We start from the raw sequence: 14235 nt of genomic DNA, 5'->3' as shown, positions 1-14235 counted from the left end.
TGCTTTTTCTATTCTCTGTTTGTCTGTGTCTTATTTTAGCAGCTCTGAAACACCAGCAGATAAGGCTAAAGTACTGAAATGGGGAATGCTAACCACTGAAAGCCAAACATGCTTTTCTTTGACTTAAAATATCCTCTAGTTGAGTTATAAGCCATGGGAAACAGAGACTTGTGGAAATTCAGGAGTACTTTCAGCCTCTCCTGTAGTTCCCATCAGCGTTCCCATCACAGCTTGGCCAGGCTGCACATTGTCAGAAACCTCACTGGCCTTTACAAGTGTTTGGAGTTGTGGGGAAAAGCAGCCCAATGTGGGGCAACATAGAGAGCAAAGCAGACAGGACAGACCTTGGACTTCCTGCACCCCAGCCCCCTCACAGAAGGCTATCCCATCTCCTGCAGGCAAAACCCCACTCCTTAAGCTCTCTTCACATCCAAGAGAGTCTTCCACATTTCAAAAACCTACAAAGAGTAGCAACTTCTACTACACAGACTCAGTAGCTGAGTAAACCCAGGCTGTCTGGGGCAAATAATTCAAAAGAGGACCCACAGAGATAGGGTTGTGTGACTTCAGTGGGGCTACCATTTGAAAGTGATCTGTTCGAAGGCTCTGAAATAGAGCTGTAACCTGCTTTGAGGGCAAAAGATACTGAGACATCGGTAGCCAGTATTCGTCATCATACAGTACTTTATCCAGAGCCAAAATATCAAGACTTAATTAAACATTAAAACTGCAATAACCACAGTATCCATGGATCTTAAGTTGCCCAGAGTTAGGCTTTTCAGAACCAGATGAAAGAACTGCCTATGTTGTATATTGAACTCCGTATACCAGCAGGGACATTGATATAAAAATTTAAGCTGTGTCTGCTGATCTTCAAAACAAACTGACTTTTAATAGATTTTTGTTGGTTTTTTTAACACCTTTTAAGGACTTTTGAACCAACTTTTACTTACAGTCCTATCTAATGTGGGCACTGCTGAAAGGTTTTTCCAGTTTCCTACTTGTAGTAATGCTGCATTTGACTCTCTGGCATTTAGCAGCTGAAATTGCAGTTCACTCAAGGCAAACAAAACACAAGCTAATACTCACTGTGGAACTTCTAACACAAAAGCAACAGACTAAAATATGCTTCCCCTGAATCATCATTTTAATTTGAAAATGCACACAAGATCTCCAATCTAAAGGCAATGTCTGTTTATCCTGACATTTTTACATTATTAACTCATTTTTCTCAGTGTGCTCTTTGTTTCTCCTCAAAGTATCAAGAAAGTTCCTTTTGGTTTGCATCTTTTTTCCTCTCTGCCTCATTCCAAAAGACTGCAAGCTACCCTTTCTTTCTGCAGCAGTGGGTTTTCTGTGGTCTTTGGGAAAACTGCTCAGATCAATTGCAGGAATGATTCTCACTACAAAATTTCACAGCTGGTACGCTTTCATCGTGAGATGAGACAGGCAGTCTAGAATACTAAATCAAAACTCTGATAGCTAGATAACAAGTGTAGTGAAAACAAGAAAAAATGGCTATTAAAAAAGAAGCATTTTTTGGGAGCTGATTTGTGGAACTCCTTGCCACAATACTGGTGAGAGTCAGAACTAACTATCAATCAGTCAGCAGAGGACTAAAATCTTAGGCTGATAACAAATGCAGTGTGATTTAAAACCAGTGTTTTTTGAAAGTGAAATCAAATCCAGAGTTGCTTATCAAGCTGTGATTTTGAACTCCCAGGCAAAGCTTTATTATTTTGAACATACTAATAAAGACTTCAAATAATTTTTTCAACAAAAAATAAAAATACATCATATAATTTGTAGATTTGTATGTATTATGAAATTTAATTAGTCATCCTTTAACTAATCATCCCTCCTCAGCAGCCACACAGCAAGCAGTCCCAGTACTGCAGAGTTCACATTAAAAGAACAAGATGAGAAGACAAGAAGAAACACAAGATAAAGAAACACTTTTATAGAAGGATGATGTGAAAGTTGTCAGGGTTTGACCAGTAATGACATCTACAGAATGTCTGCTTATTGATCTACTAAATAAATTAATTCACTGTTTAAGTTAGAGTTGTTTTGCAAGTGGTGTTACTGACTCACAGACAGTGAGTCTATTGGGGAAAGTGGGGCAGGGAGAGGGGGTGGAAGAGAAATAGTGAAATTCCTAGATAGATTTGAAATATGAAAACTCAAAATATGACTTTAAATGTCCCTTCTTCCATTCTTCCCTGTTTTCTGAAAAGTGCCATCATCCTTAAATGGAACTCTCATGTCAACATGGAGATATGTGCTATCAGTATAGTCGAACTGTGACTTGGCAATTAATAACATGTCCAGTAAAATATATATATTGAAAACGTTGCTTGAAACAGATATGTCCAGGGATCCTGTCACTTCATCATCATCACACACCAGACATAAAATTGACATCTGCTATGGACATACATACATAGGTTCATGCATACTTGAAGTTCACTGAAACATCTATAAAACCACACCATGGCCATCTTTCTTGAGTCAAGTGACCATCTGGGCACTAGAATCAAGAAACACCTTCATCTTTTGACAATTCTCAACTAGAAGTATTTTATCAGTCTTTAACAATATATTTTTAAAAATATAAGTTTTTTAAAGTACATTTTTTCACTACAGGAACAGTCTAAAATGTGGATAAAATTAATTTGTCTGAAAAGATCTCATGCAGCCACCCTCTCTATACTTTTGTTGGGTGCCCAAACTGCAAATGTTGTAATGCCCATGAAATTAGAAGACCAAATAAATTGGTCATCTAAAGAAATCGAAGAAAAATGTAGAAAAAGGGAGATGATTTTTCTTTTCTGTGAGCAAAGAGTAGACAATCATGTTGGAAAACATTATGAAGAAGAGATGCTTTTTTTTTCATTAGTTGTATCTGTTTGTCTCTTTATGACTTTATAAGGAAAGCAAAGTTCTGCCACCATCTTTTAAAAAGGTGTGATGTGAAGAGTGGTCTGTGGCAGAAGCAAGCCTCAAGTGAGGGATTTTTTCACTTCACTAATTGATTCAAACCTCCTAGGGGAAATCTGGAAAGTTCTAGTTCTGCACAAGAATAATTCAAGAAAACGTATATTGTTAAATTAGCAACCTGACATGTTGCCTTCTTCTCCATTTGTGCAGATGGTGCTGCTACATGATTAATATTATTTTAATGCATGATGAACAAATTACGTAAAGTACAAAGCTACAATAGGCTCTCTCACAGCATGTGCCCTTTGTAAATCAGTTCCAGCCTCTTAAGGAGCTGTTTTGTTTTCATTCCTGACACACCTAGCAGTAACTAACCTAACTGCATGAGAACACTTCAGACCTCTCGAGAGAAGTTTGAATTTATCATGAAGTTAAGGATACCTGTAGCCTTGCTCCACATGTTATTCTCCAGTACAGGAGACATAAACCAGAGAAAGCTGGAGAAAGATTAAAAGCCTGCTAAAGTGCTATATTAAGACAAAACTGGAAGTTTTCAATGTTAAAGCATTCAACATCTTCACAAATATCTTTATTTAAAAGGGTAGGTGATTGCTTAGTTTTGAACACTTCTGTCTTGTATTCTCTTCCGGGTTTCAAAACTGGAGTATATGCAGAAGCTTAAAATGTAGACATGTTGACAGGGAATTTCAAAGCAGTCTAGAGGTTTAAGAATAATTTTTCACTTTGTGGAAGACAATGTCAATCATTAAGACTGCTTTGTAAACCAGCATTGAATTTCATCCTAGGAACTTCTGACCACCAGGTTTAATGAATACTGTCTTTTTGGAATGCTACTTACCAAACGAGGCCTTCGTACATTAGAGGTGCAAAATACAAAGGTGATTTACTAATTAGATGCACACCAGAGATACCAGTTTAATGGTAATGTCATCTTGAGTGAGGCTTGTATGTGGGATGTAATACAACTTAGAACACTTCTCCAATTTGAACTTTACAGCATTAAAGCACAATATAATGTAATTAGTGACACAAATAGTAAGTGTGTGGAATTTGCATCTTCCTCAGGAATTCGAATAAGATTTTTTAAGCATCTGCTGTCAGTAGTACTAGTCTGGAAAAGCACTAGAGGGAATAATACCTTCTCGCCATGACCCTGAGCAAGGAACCAGTGGGGATATGTTTCCCATGAAAGGGACATGACAGTGTGCTTGTGTGCCTGTGATTGTAGCACTGGAAGTGTGATCACAGAAAAGGAACAGCCATAATGATCCTTGGAAGAAATCACTTTCACATATGCAGTGCAGGATCTTCACATAATACATACCTGTGTTCAAGGCAAAGTCTTGGCACTTTGTTGGCTGCCCCAGGCTGTGAAAACCTCAATGAATTCCCTAGATAACAAAAGAAGTCAGATGTACTAATTCGAAGGTGGTGTAGACTGATCGAAAATTCACATCAAATTTTCAGCATGTGTCCAAAAAAGTAGTTATTTTTGTCTCTTCTTTGTGACTCTGCCACTCTGAAGCGGAGTCTGAAAGGCCAGGAGATGATTTCTGTGTGGAAGGCTTCCAGCTTTTGTTAGGTTAGAGGACCAGAAATAGTATACTGTCTAAAAATACATAATTTAATTTGGGTTTTTTGGTTGATTTGGTTTTTGGGTTTTTTCTAGGGCTGATATCACTGACTAGCAGGTGCAAAGGCTACAGAACAGGTCTCAGGAGGATTTCAGAAAGATGGACTGTGGTAAATAGACCTGTCTCCAATCTCACTCACTTTTTCAAAGTACCGTTGAAGCCCCTTGTTTGGATTGATACATTCAACTCCTCTTTTTCATAGAGATAAAATCAAAATTCTAGTTCATACATTCCTATAATGTGCTGAAATTGAGGTGGACTGGTTTAAAGGCCCATTGTTAAATGAAAGCCTTGATGCAGACAAGCTGTTGAGACCTCTCTGGGCAGCCCCACCGGTGAGGAGGAAGGTAATAATGTCATAATTTTCCTAGCTATTTAACCTTGGTTAAAAGCTTGTCATTAACAAAAGCTGCCCTTGTATACTGGAATGGACTCCTCAAATCTTTTTTGGCATTACAAATCCAATGCCAAAACCATAGCTCTTCTTTTCGGAGCTTAAGGATAAGAGATAAAACTAAGAATGGTCTAAAGGATCTGGTAACAAAAGGATGTCTAAAAAGTAGGTATTAAGTTATCTTCTGGTCATACGTAGGGGAAAAAAAAAACCCAGAGATCACAGTGTGATCACAGCAGTAGTAAGAAACAAATATTGAGATTCTGGCCCCAGTTATGTTCTGCAACATTCATTTATTTTCACCTTTCTTCAGCTTTTGTCTTTTGGGCTGCAGACAACTTATCTATTTTCTCTACAATCTCACTTCTGAAACAAAATACAGTATACTAATCCAAACCTCAGCAGTAAATGTTTTAGCGATTTTTAAGGGAATGTCATTTCAGCTATGTACTAAATGTGGAGAATGATCAGAAGGCATAAGAACGGAAATAAATACCACTAAAAGCAGTTTTCCTGCTGCAGTCTGAGTTGTTTGAAAAGAGAGAGAAATGCTAGAATCTACAGGAACCAAGCTTTAGTTTTAAAATCTAAACTGAAAAACTATACACTTTTTTCTTGGCATAATGAATAGCCAAGCCAGTTTTAAGGGACTGGAGGGGCAAGAGCCTCCTCTGCATCAGCGTTACAGTTTTCAGAAATAATGAAACTCAAGCCACAAAATGTTTCAAATGGGGTAGATAACACAAGTCCTAGGTACACACAGTTCTCAGCTCATTAACAGCTACAGAGAGTTGCACAGCTAAGGGGTGGTGACCTATTTCGGTGGCATAATTTTGCTGATAGATTTGAAATTCAACAAAAATTCCCTTTTTAGTAAAGGGAGTTGTCCTACTCACAGATATATCTCTGTCCTGCACTGTAATGCTGGCAGTATTGTTCTCATAATTTCTCTCTGCCTCAAGTGGATGTTGAATGCAAAGGAAGGCACTGAGAATAAAATGTGGAAGGACAAGTCAGGATTTTCTTTTTGTGTAACTTCAGAGACTAAAGGAATTTGGGAAAAGTTGTCTTACATTTTTCCTCTGCAGGTCATCCAATCCCACTCTGCCCCCCAGCAGCTGGGCTAGTGACAGAATCACAGAAGCAACTAGTTTGGAAAACGTTTGAGGTCATCAAGTCAAACCTGTTACCAAATTTACCTAACACCACTCTGTCAACTAGACCATGTCAGTGAGTGCCACGTCTAGTCTTTTTTATAACACCTTCAGGAAAGTGGCTCCTTCACCTCCCTAGCCAGTCCATTCCAATCACTCTATCTGAGAAGAACTTGTTCCTAATGTCCAGCCTAAACATCCTCTTAGCTTAAGAGACTTTAGCCTCTCATCCTGTCCCTAGCTGCCTGGGAGAAGAGGCTAAACCTTCCTTTCAGTTGTGGAGAGTGATAAGGTCACCTCTGAGTCTCCTTTCCTCCAGGCTAAACAGCCCCAGCTCCCTCAGCTGCTCCTCACAGGGCTTGTGTTCCAAGCCCCTCACCAGCCTTGTTGCCTCCTCTGGACACACTCTGAATGTCCTTCCTAAACTGAGGGACCCAGAACTGGACACAGCACTTAAGGTGCAGCCTCACCAGTGGGAGTACAGGGGAAGAATGACCTCCCTGCTCCTGCTGGCCACACTATTCCTGACACAGGCCAGGGGCCATTGGCCTTCTGGGCCACCTGGGCACGCTGCTGGCTCATGTTCAGCCAGCTGTTGACCAGAACCCCCAGGTCCCTTTCTGCCTGGGCACTGTCCAGCCACACCATCCCCAGCCTGTAATGTTGCAGGGGATTATTATGGACGAAGTGTGGGACCTGGCACTGGGTCTTGTTAAATTTCATATTGCTGGACTTGGCCCATCTATCCAGCCTGTCCATGTCCCTCCACAGAGCCCTCGTGCTCTCCAGCAGATCATCACTCCCACCCAACTTGGTGTCATCTGCAAATTTGCTGATGGTGGACTCGATCCCCTCACCCAGATCATCAGTGAAGATGTTAAACAGCACTGATCCCTGAGGGACACCACTCATGAGCAGTCTCCAGCTGCATGCAGCACTGTTCACCACCACTCTCTGGGCCCATCCAGCCAGTTCCTAACCCAGCACAGAGTGCTCCTGTCCAAGCCATGGGCTGCAGCTTTTCCAGGATGTGCTGTAGGAGACAGTGCCAAAGGCCTTGCTGAAGTCCAGGCACAACATCCACAGCCTTTTCCACATCCACAGGTGGGTCAGCTGGTCACTAAAGGAGACCAGGTTGGTCAGGCAGGATCTGTCCCTCCCAATCCCATGCTGGCTGTGTCTGATCTCCAGGCTGTCCTGTAGGTGCCATTTGATCACACTCGAGATGATCTGCACCATAACCTTGCCAGGCGCTGAGGTCAGGCTGACCAGTGTCTCTAGTTTCCCAGATGCTGCAACTGGGTAAGCAAGCTGCAGTGCTAGCAGCCAGCACTGAAATCCCAAGAGGAGACAGACTGCTTCCTCCACCTGGGAATCTTCAAATAACCCAGCTACCTGGCAAGGAAAAAAAAAAGATAAGTGAAATTCATACATAATGTCTTCTTCTTCTTCCCTGCTTCAAGGAAAGTCACAGCAAATAGCATCTTCAGAGCTGCTCATCCTAAGGCTTTGGCCTTGCTCTGTGGCTCACTTCTAAAGTTACTGCCAAGGACATTAGTAGCTGCCAAGTTACTGAAAGATGTTGAATAAACCTCAGGCTAGCATGAGGCTGTTTTAGCATGGTAGTGGGGCTGGCAGAACAACAGGTCTCAGGACAACAATTGCATCTAATCCCTCAATCCAGCTAAATCACGTATGAGCTACTGTTTGTGGACAACAAACATCATTTAGTCAGATTTCTGGTCTGTGGAGTCTCTCGAGGGTCCCTACCACTTCCAGCATCTGGTGGTCTGTTGACAGGAGGTGTCATGAATCTGTCATGACTACAGGAAGACCCTCTAGTCAGAGGACTTCTTAGTGCAGCCTTCCCATGGCTGCAGAGAGAAACCAAGCAAACATGGAAAAAACTTCATAGACTGCATTTATTAATAATTTATGGCTTACCTATTCATAAGCCTGCTGTCTTGGGAAGGTATAAAACAAAGCCCTGTGCTCTAGCTTTTTATTTCTTACACAATGCTATTTCCTGCTGCGTGCATTTCAACTCCGTGTCTTGATAGCAAGCGGCAAATAGGGAAAAAAAAGGGAAAAGAGGAGAAGAAATAACTTCAGTTACTCCAAGTTTGATAAAAAAAATTATTTTCTATAAAGAAAGAATGATCTTATGATCATTTTTAGAAAACTGGACTCAGAGGTATAGGTTGAACTCTGCCACTTCTCTCTTGTTCAACTTCAGATGTATAACTTATAGTTTCACCATCTGCATTTTCTAGGTGCAAAGTGCTGTGAGCGATGGAGGGGAGATTTCCAAGCCTTTGCTTGTCTTCTTGCACAGACTGGTTTTCTCCCCAGCCCACACTGCCTGGGGGCTGTGCCCATGAAAACCCATGCATGGGGGAATGGGGGACGAAGAAAGTGTACTGGTGATAGCATCTCTACTCTGCAGAAGGGTGAGGGCACATATTTGGGTGTTCAAGTTCTCACTTTCACCATTGCATGTCATGAATGACAACATATTGGTCACGTCCCTCCTCCAGCCACACTGAGTAATTGTGGAGTGCTTGGACAACAGTCACCATCATACAGTTACCACTTACTGAGTTAACATGTCCAGGTAGAATAAGGACAACTGTCCTGGAGTGATGTCTCACTGGGATGAGGGTCTCTGCAGTTCACAACTGTGAGTTCCAAGAGGCCCAAGCACAACCCCTGGTGCTACAGGCACTCCATACCCCCAGCAAGCTGTCTGGGTACAGGTGAGAGAAGGACAGAAAGAGGCTTTTGTGTGGTGAGGCAGAGAGCTGCAATTAAAACTGCAGATGGAGTAGCCTCTCCTGGAAGTTTTGGATGGTGACACTGCCAGAAAATTTGAAGGGTATATAGTGTGAGGCACAGTGTTTGAGGAAGTCCAAAAAATAAGCATGGGTGACGAGCTCAGGTATCCAAAAGTTTAGATGACCTATTCATTACTGAACTATTTTAATATAGCCAGACTCTGATAAGGCAGGTAAAGAAAGATTAATCAAACCTCAGAATTTCAACTTAGAAGAAAATAATATGGTTGAAACATGCTGTAGGCATGGATGCTTGACAGTATTGAGGGTGCCAGAGCAGTGTTAGTGCAGCACAATGCAACGTGTTGGCATGTGGTAATTTAAAGAGCCAGAAGTATCTTCTCTTAAACAATCTGAAATGCAAATATGAAGCCTGTTTTCCCTCATTGCTCTGTGTTTTCCTGACAGACACTGCCAGGATCCAACCAGTAACTTGTCACCTCTAAAATACATCAATGCGTCCTGACTGTCATGTGTATGCATGTACCTTCCTCATGCAGTCTTCAGGACAAACTCTGGTTTCTTAGACTAAATCAGTCTACCAACAGCCAGGAGGATGGGAAGCCAAAGGCTTCCTAAGGGCAAGATTCCTGGCGTCATGCAGAAGTGTTCTTAGAGTGTGCAGTGCAATGACAAAAAAACAACCTGGCTGGCTTGACCAAAACCAGACACAGGTGATTTAAACTAGACCCTTTCCTAATCCAGTTCAGCTGCATGGCAAAAACAAGAACCTGATTTTCACCACATAAGTAAGCTGTCTTGTTTAAAGTTCAGGCTACGCATAGCTCAGAATGCTTTCAGGATCTTCTCCAGCACTGAACAGGGTCTACAGATTGTTTCCTACACTCTTTTCCAAAGAAACGAAAATAAAAATCTGTTTTGCATGGAAATGGGATGCAATTCGCGTATTATTAGGATTTAGCAGTTCTTGCTCTTTTAAAAATTGCTGTGGAAAGAACAGCTTCTGAAGCATTTGAAGAAATAAAAGGGACATTGTTTCCTTTCTTTCCATTTTTAGCTACTGAACAAAATATATTAAACCAGCTCTTACCTACTCTTCTAGAATCTCCTTGCTCCTCCCTACATACTCCATTCTCTCTTGTTTTACTAGTGCCTTCAAAATTTGGAAATATCACCCTCATCTCCTGCCCTAAAAGTAAGGGGAAAAAAATTCTTCAGAATTTAACAAAATTCCTTACTTTTTAAATTCAAGTCCCTTACCAACCTAGCAAAACATTCTGGAAACAAAATCTTAACCAACACGGATGAAAAATACGTTTGAAAATGGATTGGGTAGATGCTTTGTTTTGTTTCATTTAAAATGCTTTCACTAACTAAATGTCTTACAGGGGCTATCTGCTGCAGACTCCATCATGGTGTAGTAAGAGAGATCATTTCACCTGGGTATGCTCTGTGAAATGCCTTGGTAAAGGATTTAAACCTCATTGCATGACAGGCTTCAAGCTATGTGAGAGAAGGCTGTATGCAGAGAAATGTAGAACTACACACAGAGAAACAAGTGGCTATTACTATTGCATGACTTCCAGCCTTTCCTCACTGTAAGACAAGAGCAAGAGACTGCTCTGATGCAGTTGCAGATGCAACTTCTATCATTCCTGTACAGTCACAAAGAGTAAACAGAGCTAATCCATGTTTCCTTGGCAAACTAAACTGGAGGGGTGCACAGCCCTGCAACATGTTTCATTGGAACCAGGAATGCTGCAGCACTGACTAGGGATGCACCCTGCTTATGTCCTGCTGGCAACAAGCATTGCAGTTAAATTGGAGAGAGGATAAACAAGGTGGGAGGGGTGGGTCCAGCTCTGTACCATAATTGAAATACTCACATCCATTTTTATATATGACTGTCTGGAATGCACTTAAATATATATATGTTTAAATATCTTCCTGAGTGGATGTCATATGGAAGGACAGAGGGGATGGCCTGAAGTGATGCATATTGCACACAACTTTGGCAACATGTAATGTGACTACAGGTTGTAGCATGAATAGGCTGCCCCTTCCAGCTCCAGTAAGCACTGGGGCATAACCCTTGTCTTTGCTGGATATAGCCTGTAGCAGAATTCTTCCCCTGGGCAAGGCTTAACAGCAAAACATGAGAAGGGTATTGAAGGGACTTAATTGCATAGCTATCAAGCCTGAGTCGCAGTTGCCCATATATGTTCTCAGAGCACATGTGGGAGTAGAGATGTCTGGATCCTGTGTGATGGGATATTTCAAAACCAGTTGTAGTAATACAAGTAGCAATGCCTGGACCTTTACATGGTAATGGAAAATGAAAAGAAGAGATTTTGAAGAATAACAAGAAAAAGAGACCAAACAGACTAGAGGGCAGCTGCTGTAATTCAATAAACTACTTAAAGCTGGAAGACTGAGAGAGTATTCCAGTATGTAGCTGCAATTGTTGCATTTTCCTTATCTGTGATCCCCCTATTGCCCACTTACTCATACTGCCTCACTTGGGATATGGCAATAAAACTTTGCCTTTTGGCCACAGTGACTGCTGGAATTATATAATGTTTTGTGAGTTTTCAGATAACAAAGGGCCTCTTTCATGGAGGTAAAGCTAAGCAAGAAGTCACTTTGATAGGCTGCCACAAGACAAGGAGACTGTGCACCAGTAAGGAAAATAGGACCAGGAGGTGAAAACACCTGACAAAGCAGCTGTCTTGAAAAGCAGCCTGCAGCGAGTAGCATGGCCTGGAACTGGGATGGAGGTGGAAGATGTCTGACTGAAGAAACTGGGATGTGGAAAACTAAAACGGCAGGCTAGGTGGCCTTTGAAAGAGCAGGCACACAGGAAACAGGGTGACTTCCAGATTGCTTTCCTTCGAAATGATGGATTTTCCCTGTCTTAGCAGCAGAGGTCATCACATCAAAATTATATGCTGCAAAATGCACTTCTGCATCGCAGGAGACATGCAGAAGTGCATTTCACACTTTGCACATAATGCTCGTGGCAGGACAGCCCCACAATGTCATGGTGAGCCCCCACCCACCATCTGGCCTGGTGGCTGCCCTGGCTCAGCGACACCCCTCCAGTGGGGCTGCCCTGTGCCCACCCGTGCAGCGGCACCCCATGGGACAGGACTGCAAGGCAGTGGGGGGGCTTCATTGCTGTCTTTGAGAAAAGGAAGCAGACAGACGATCATACAAGTAAAAATAAAAGTGTGAGGAATTTGCATGCAAAACCAAAGCCAAGCTTGAAGTCATGGATACCCTCGTGATACTGGCTCAGGTGTCCCCTCACTTCCTTACCTGCCTCCTTCTCCTCTGTTTATAACACTGGATTCTTCAGTGAGACTGTTTGCACACTCAGCTTTATCACTTTGAATGTCTGATGTGAATGATGTGAAACATGCAGGATGTGCGGACACCTTACTTCTCCCTCCCCATCCAGATGCTCTTCGTCACTTCTGTTCAGAGCTGCCTTGCAGCAGCAGCCTTTTGCAGCCTGCCGCGTTACCACGGCACTCACAAGTCTCTGTGCAGTTCCCGCAGAGTCCACGCTCTCCCTCCTCCTCCTCCTAGCAGCCCTGTCCGTTCCCTTATCCAAACCTGCTTCAGCTGGGGCTGCAGCCGCCGCCCGCCCGCCTGCCGCAGCTCCCCTCCCTGCGCCTTGTGCCACCGTCCTTCCCTGCGCGCTGCGCTGCTCGCTAAGGACATGCTGTGGCACAGCTGTCTGCCTCCTCTGCTGCAGTCAGGCAGGTTTGTATTACTGTGCACGCTGCTGATGTCGAGCTCCTGTCGTGACCCAGCACCCCATAGGAGGAGCAAATGAGCTGAGACGTCAACGCAAAAAATTATAGCCATGCGAGCTATCCCTCTGCTCAGCTGCTTGGAGAGTGCCTACATGGTTTGTGTGACAGCACCAGCACACAGAAGCAGCACTGAAATGCAGTTAGCAATACAGCTGGGAGACAGGCAGCCAGGCAGGCACTGGTCCAGTGACTAAAATGATCGTACCGTGAGCCAGCCTGCAGTGCCTCCAAAAGTGGCTGACTGCTACACAGGAGCTCAGCTTTCTTGGCAATTACTACAGTTTCCCCCCGGTGACTGCAGTGTGCGCTCCGTTTTGGTTTTGTTTGTTTTTTTGTTTCTCCCTCCCACCCACCGGTCTCCCTCTCTCTCCTCCCGTGTCCTTCTCTCCAGGATGGCGGAAGCAGAGTTGCACAAGGAAAGGCTCCAAGCCATAGCAGTAAGTCAGTTTCCTTTTACTTGCTCTTTTGTCCTTAGCCATGGGTTATCGGAGGGAAGGGGGGATTCCAGTACAGTGGCTGGGAAGCGCCCGGAGAGCCTGGCTTGTGCAAAGTTGTATGTGGAATTCCCTGTTCGGGAAATGAGTGGTTAAATTCTGCTTTGCGGGATTTGGCGGAGAAAGAGGGCTCTGAGGAAGAGCATTGAGCTGACACGTGCAGAAAGAAAAATGTGAATGCACAGTGGCATGCTTAAAAGATTGATGATAGAGAAGAAAAGAAGGAATAAATGGGGAGGAGATTGGTGGAGAAAATTAGTACTCTGCTGAATATATGATTTTTCAGTTGGAGGTTTTGCTTAGCTGATGAAGAAGTCAAGCAAATGATCTACTGCAGGACAGCTTTTAGTGCAGAAAATAATTGTTATATTGCTAATTTTAAGACAATCAAACACAGACACTGCACTATCAAAATTGTGCAATTGTTTGATCTACTAGTTAAACTGCCATTTCAGCTCAATAGCTGAGCACATGATTTCAGAAAAATTTCGTGCTGAGCTGCATTATACCAGGGGTGAAATCTAGGCAGGATTGAGCCCCATTTTAGTTATAACTTTTGTTTTCACATTTAGTAGAGTATTTGGATTGAGCCATGAGCTTAGCTGGTGCAGACCTCGGAGAAACGTGGGTGGTGACACCTGGTGAGGAAGGGGCCTGGGTGTTTAGGATCCACTGTCATCCTGGCATACAGAAACTGCCAGCTCATCTTCTAGCATGTCACAGCCACCCTGTCAAAAGGCCTGTGTTTCCTTGGGCACTGCCAGTCGGACAGCCCCATACAGCCTGCCCTTGTTCAAGTGACACCCAGCTCTTCTTCTTCCCCATGGCTGAGATGTTGATGCAGCTGCGCCAGTCCCAGACGGATGGCACGGTCCGTGCCGGGGACCACACACCTGGAGGTCTGAAGGGACACAAAGACGGCAGAGCCCGCATGGATTTAAGTTCTCTTCCCCGTTCCCCCAGTGATCAACAGATGCTACAT

The 14235-nt window shown here is 43.1% G+C and overlaps 1 protein-coding gene and 1 long non-coding RNA gene across 6 annotated transcripts in view; one reads left to right on the top strand and one right to left on the bottom strand.

The window, feature by feature from the left end:
- Positions 1–1706: 1706 nt before the first annotated feature.
- On the bottom strand, positions 1707–12744 carry LOC148219722 (uncharacterized). The gene is made up of 2 exons (XR_015799541.1): positions 12257–12744; positions 1707–7538 (listed from the first exon to the last, which is right to left on the bottom strand). It is a non-coding gene; the product is annotated as an uncharacterized LOC148219722 (long non-coding RNA).
- PALM2AKAP2 (PALM2 and AKAP2 fusion) overlaps positions 12743–14235 on the top strand; it is a 264493-nt gene continuing 263000 nt past the window's right edge. For 3 of the 5 annotated variants that reach the window (XM_088156664.1, XM_088156662.1, XM_088156663.1), the window contains exon 1: positions 12759–13196. In XM_088156664.1, the coding sequence (XP_088012790.1) occupies positions 13152–13196 (45 nt within the window). In that variant the 5' untranslated portion in view covers positions 12759–13151. Of the gene's footprint in view, positions 13197–14235 lie in introns of all 5 variants that reach the window. The other 2 variants (XM_088156661.1, XM_014889226.2) reach the window with 2 other exon arrangements.

Source organism: Sturnus vulgaris, chromosome Z, assembly GCF_052056855.1.
Source record: "Sturnus vulgaris isolate bStuVul1 chromosome Z, bStuVul1.hap1, whole genome shotgun sequence".
NCBI lineage: Eukaryota > Metazoa > Chordata > Aves > Passeriformes > Sturnidae > Sturnus > Sturnus vulgaris.
This window is presented reverse-complemented; position numbering and strand designations above follow the sequence as displayed.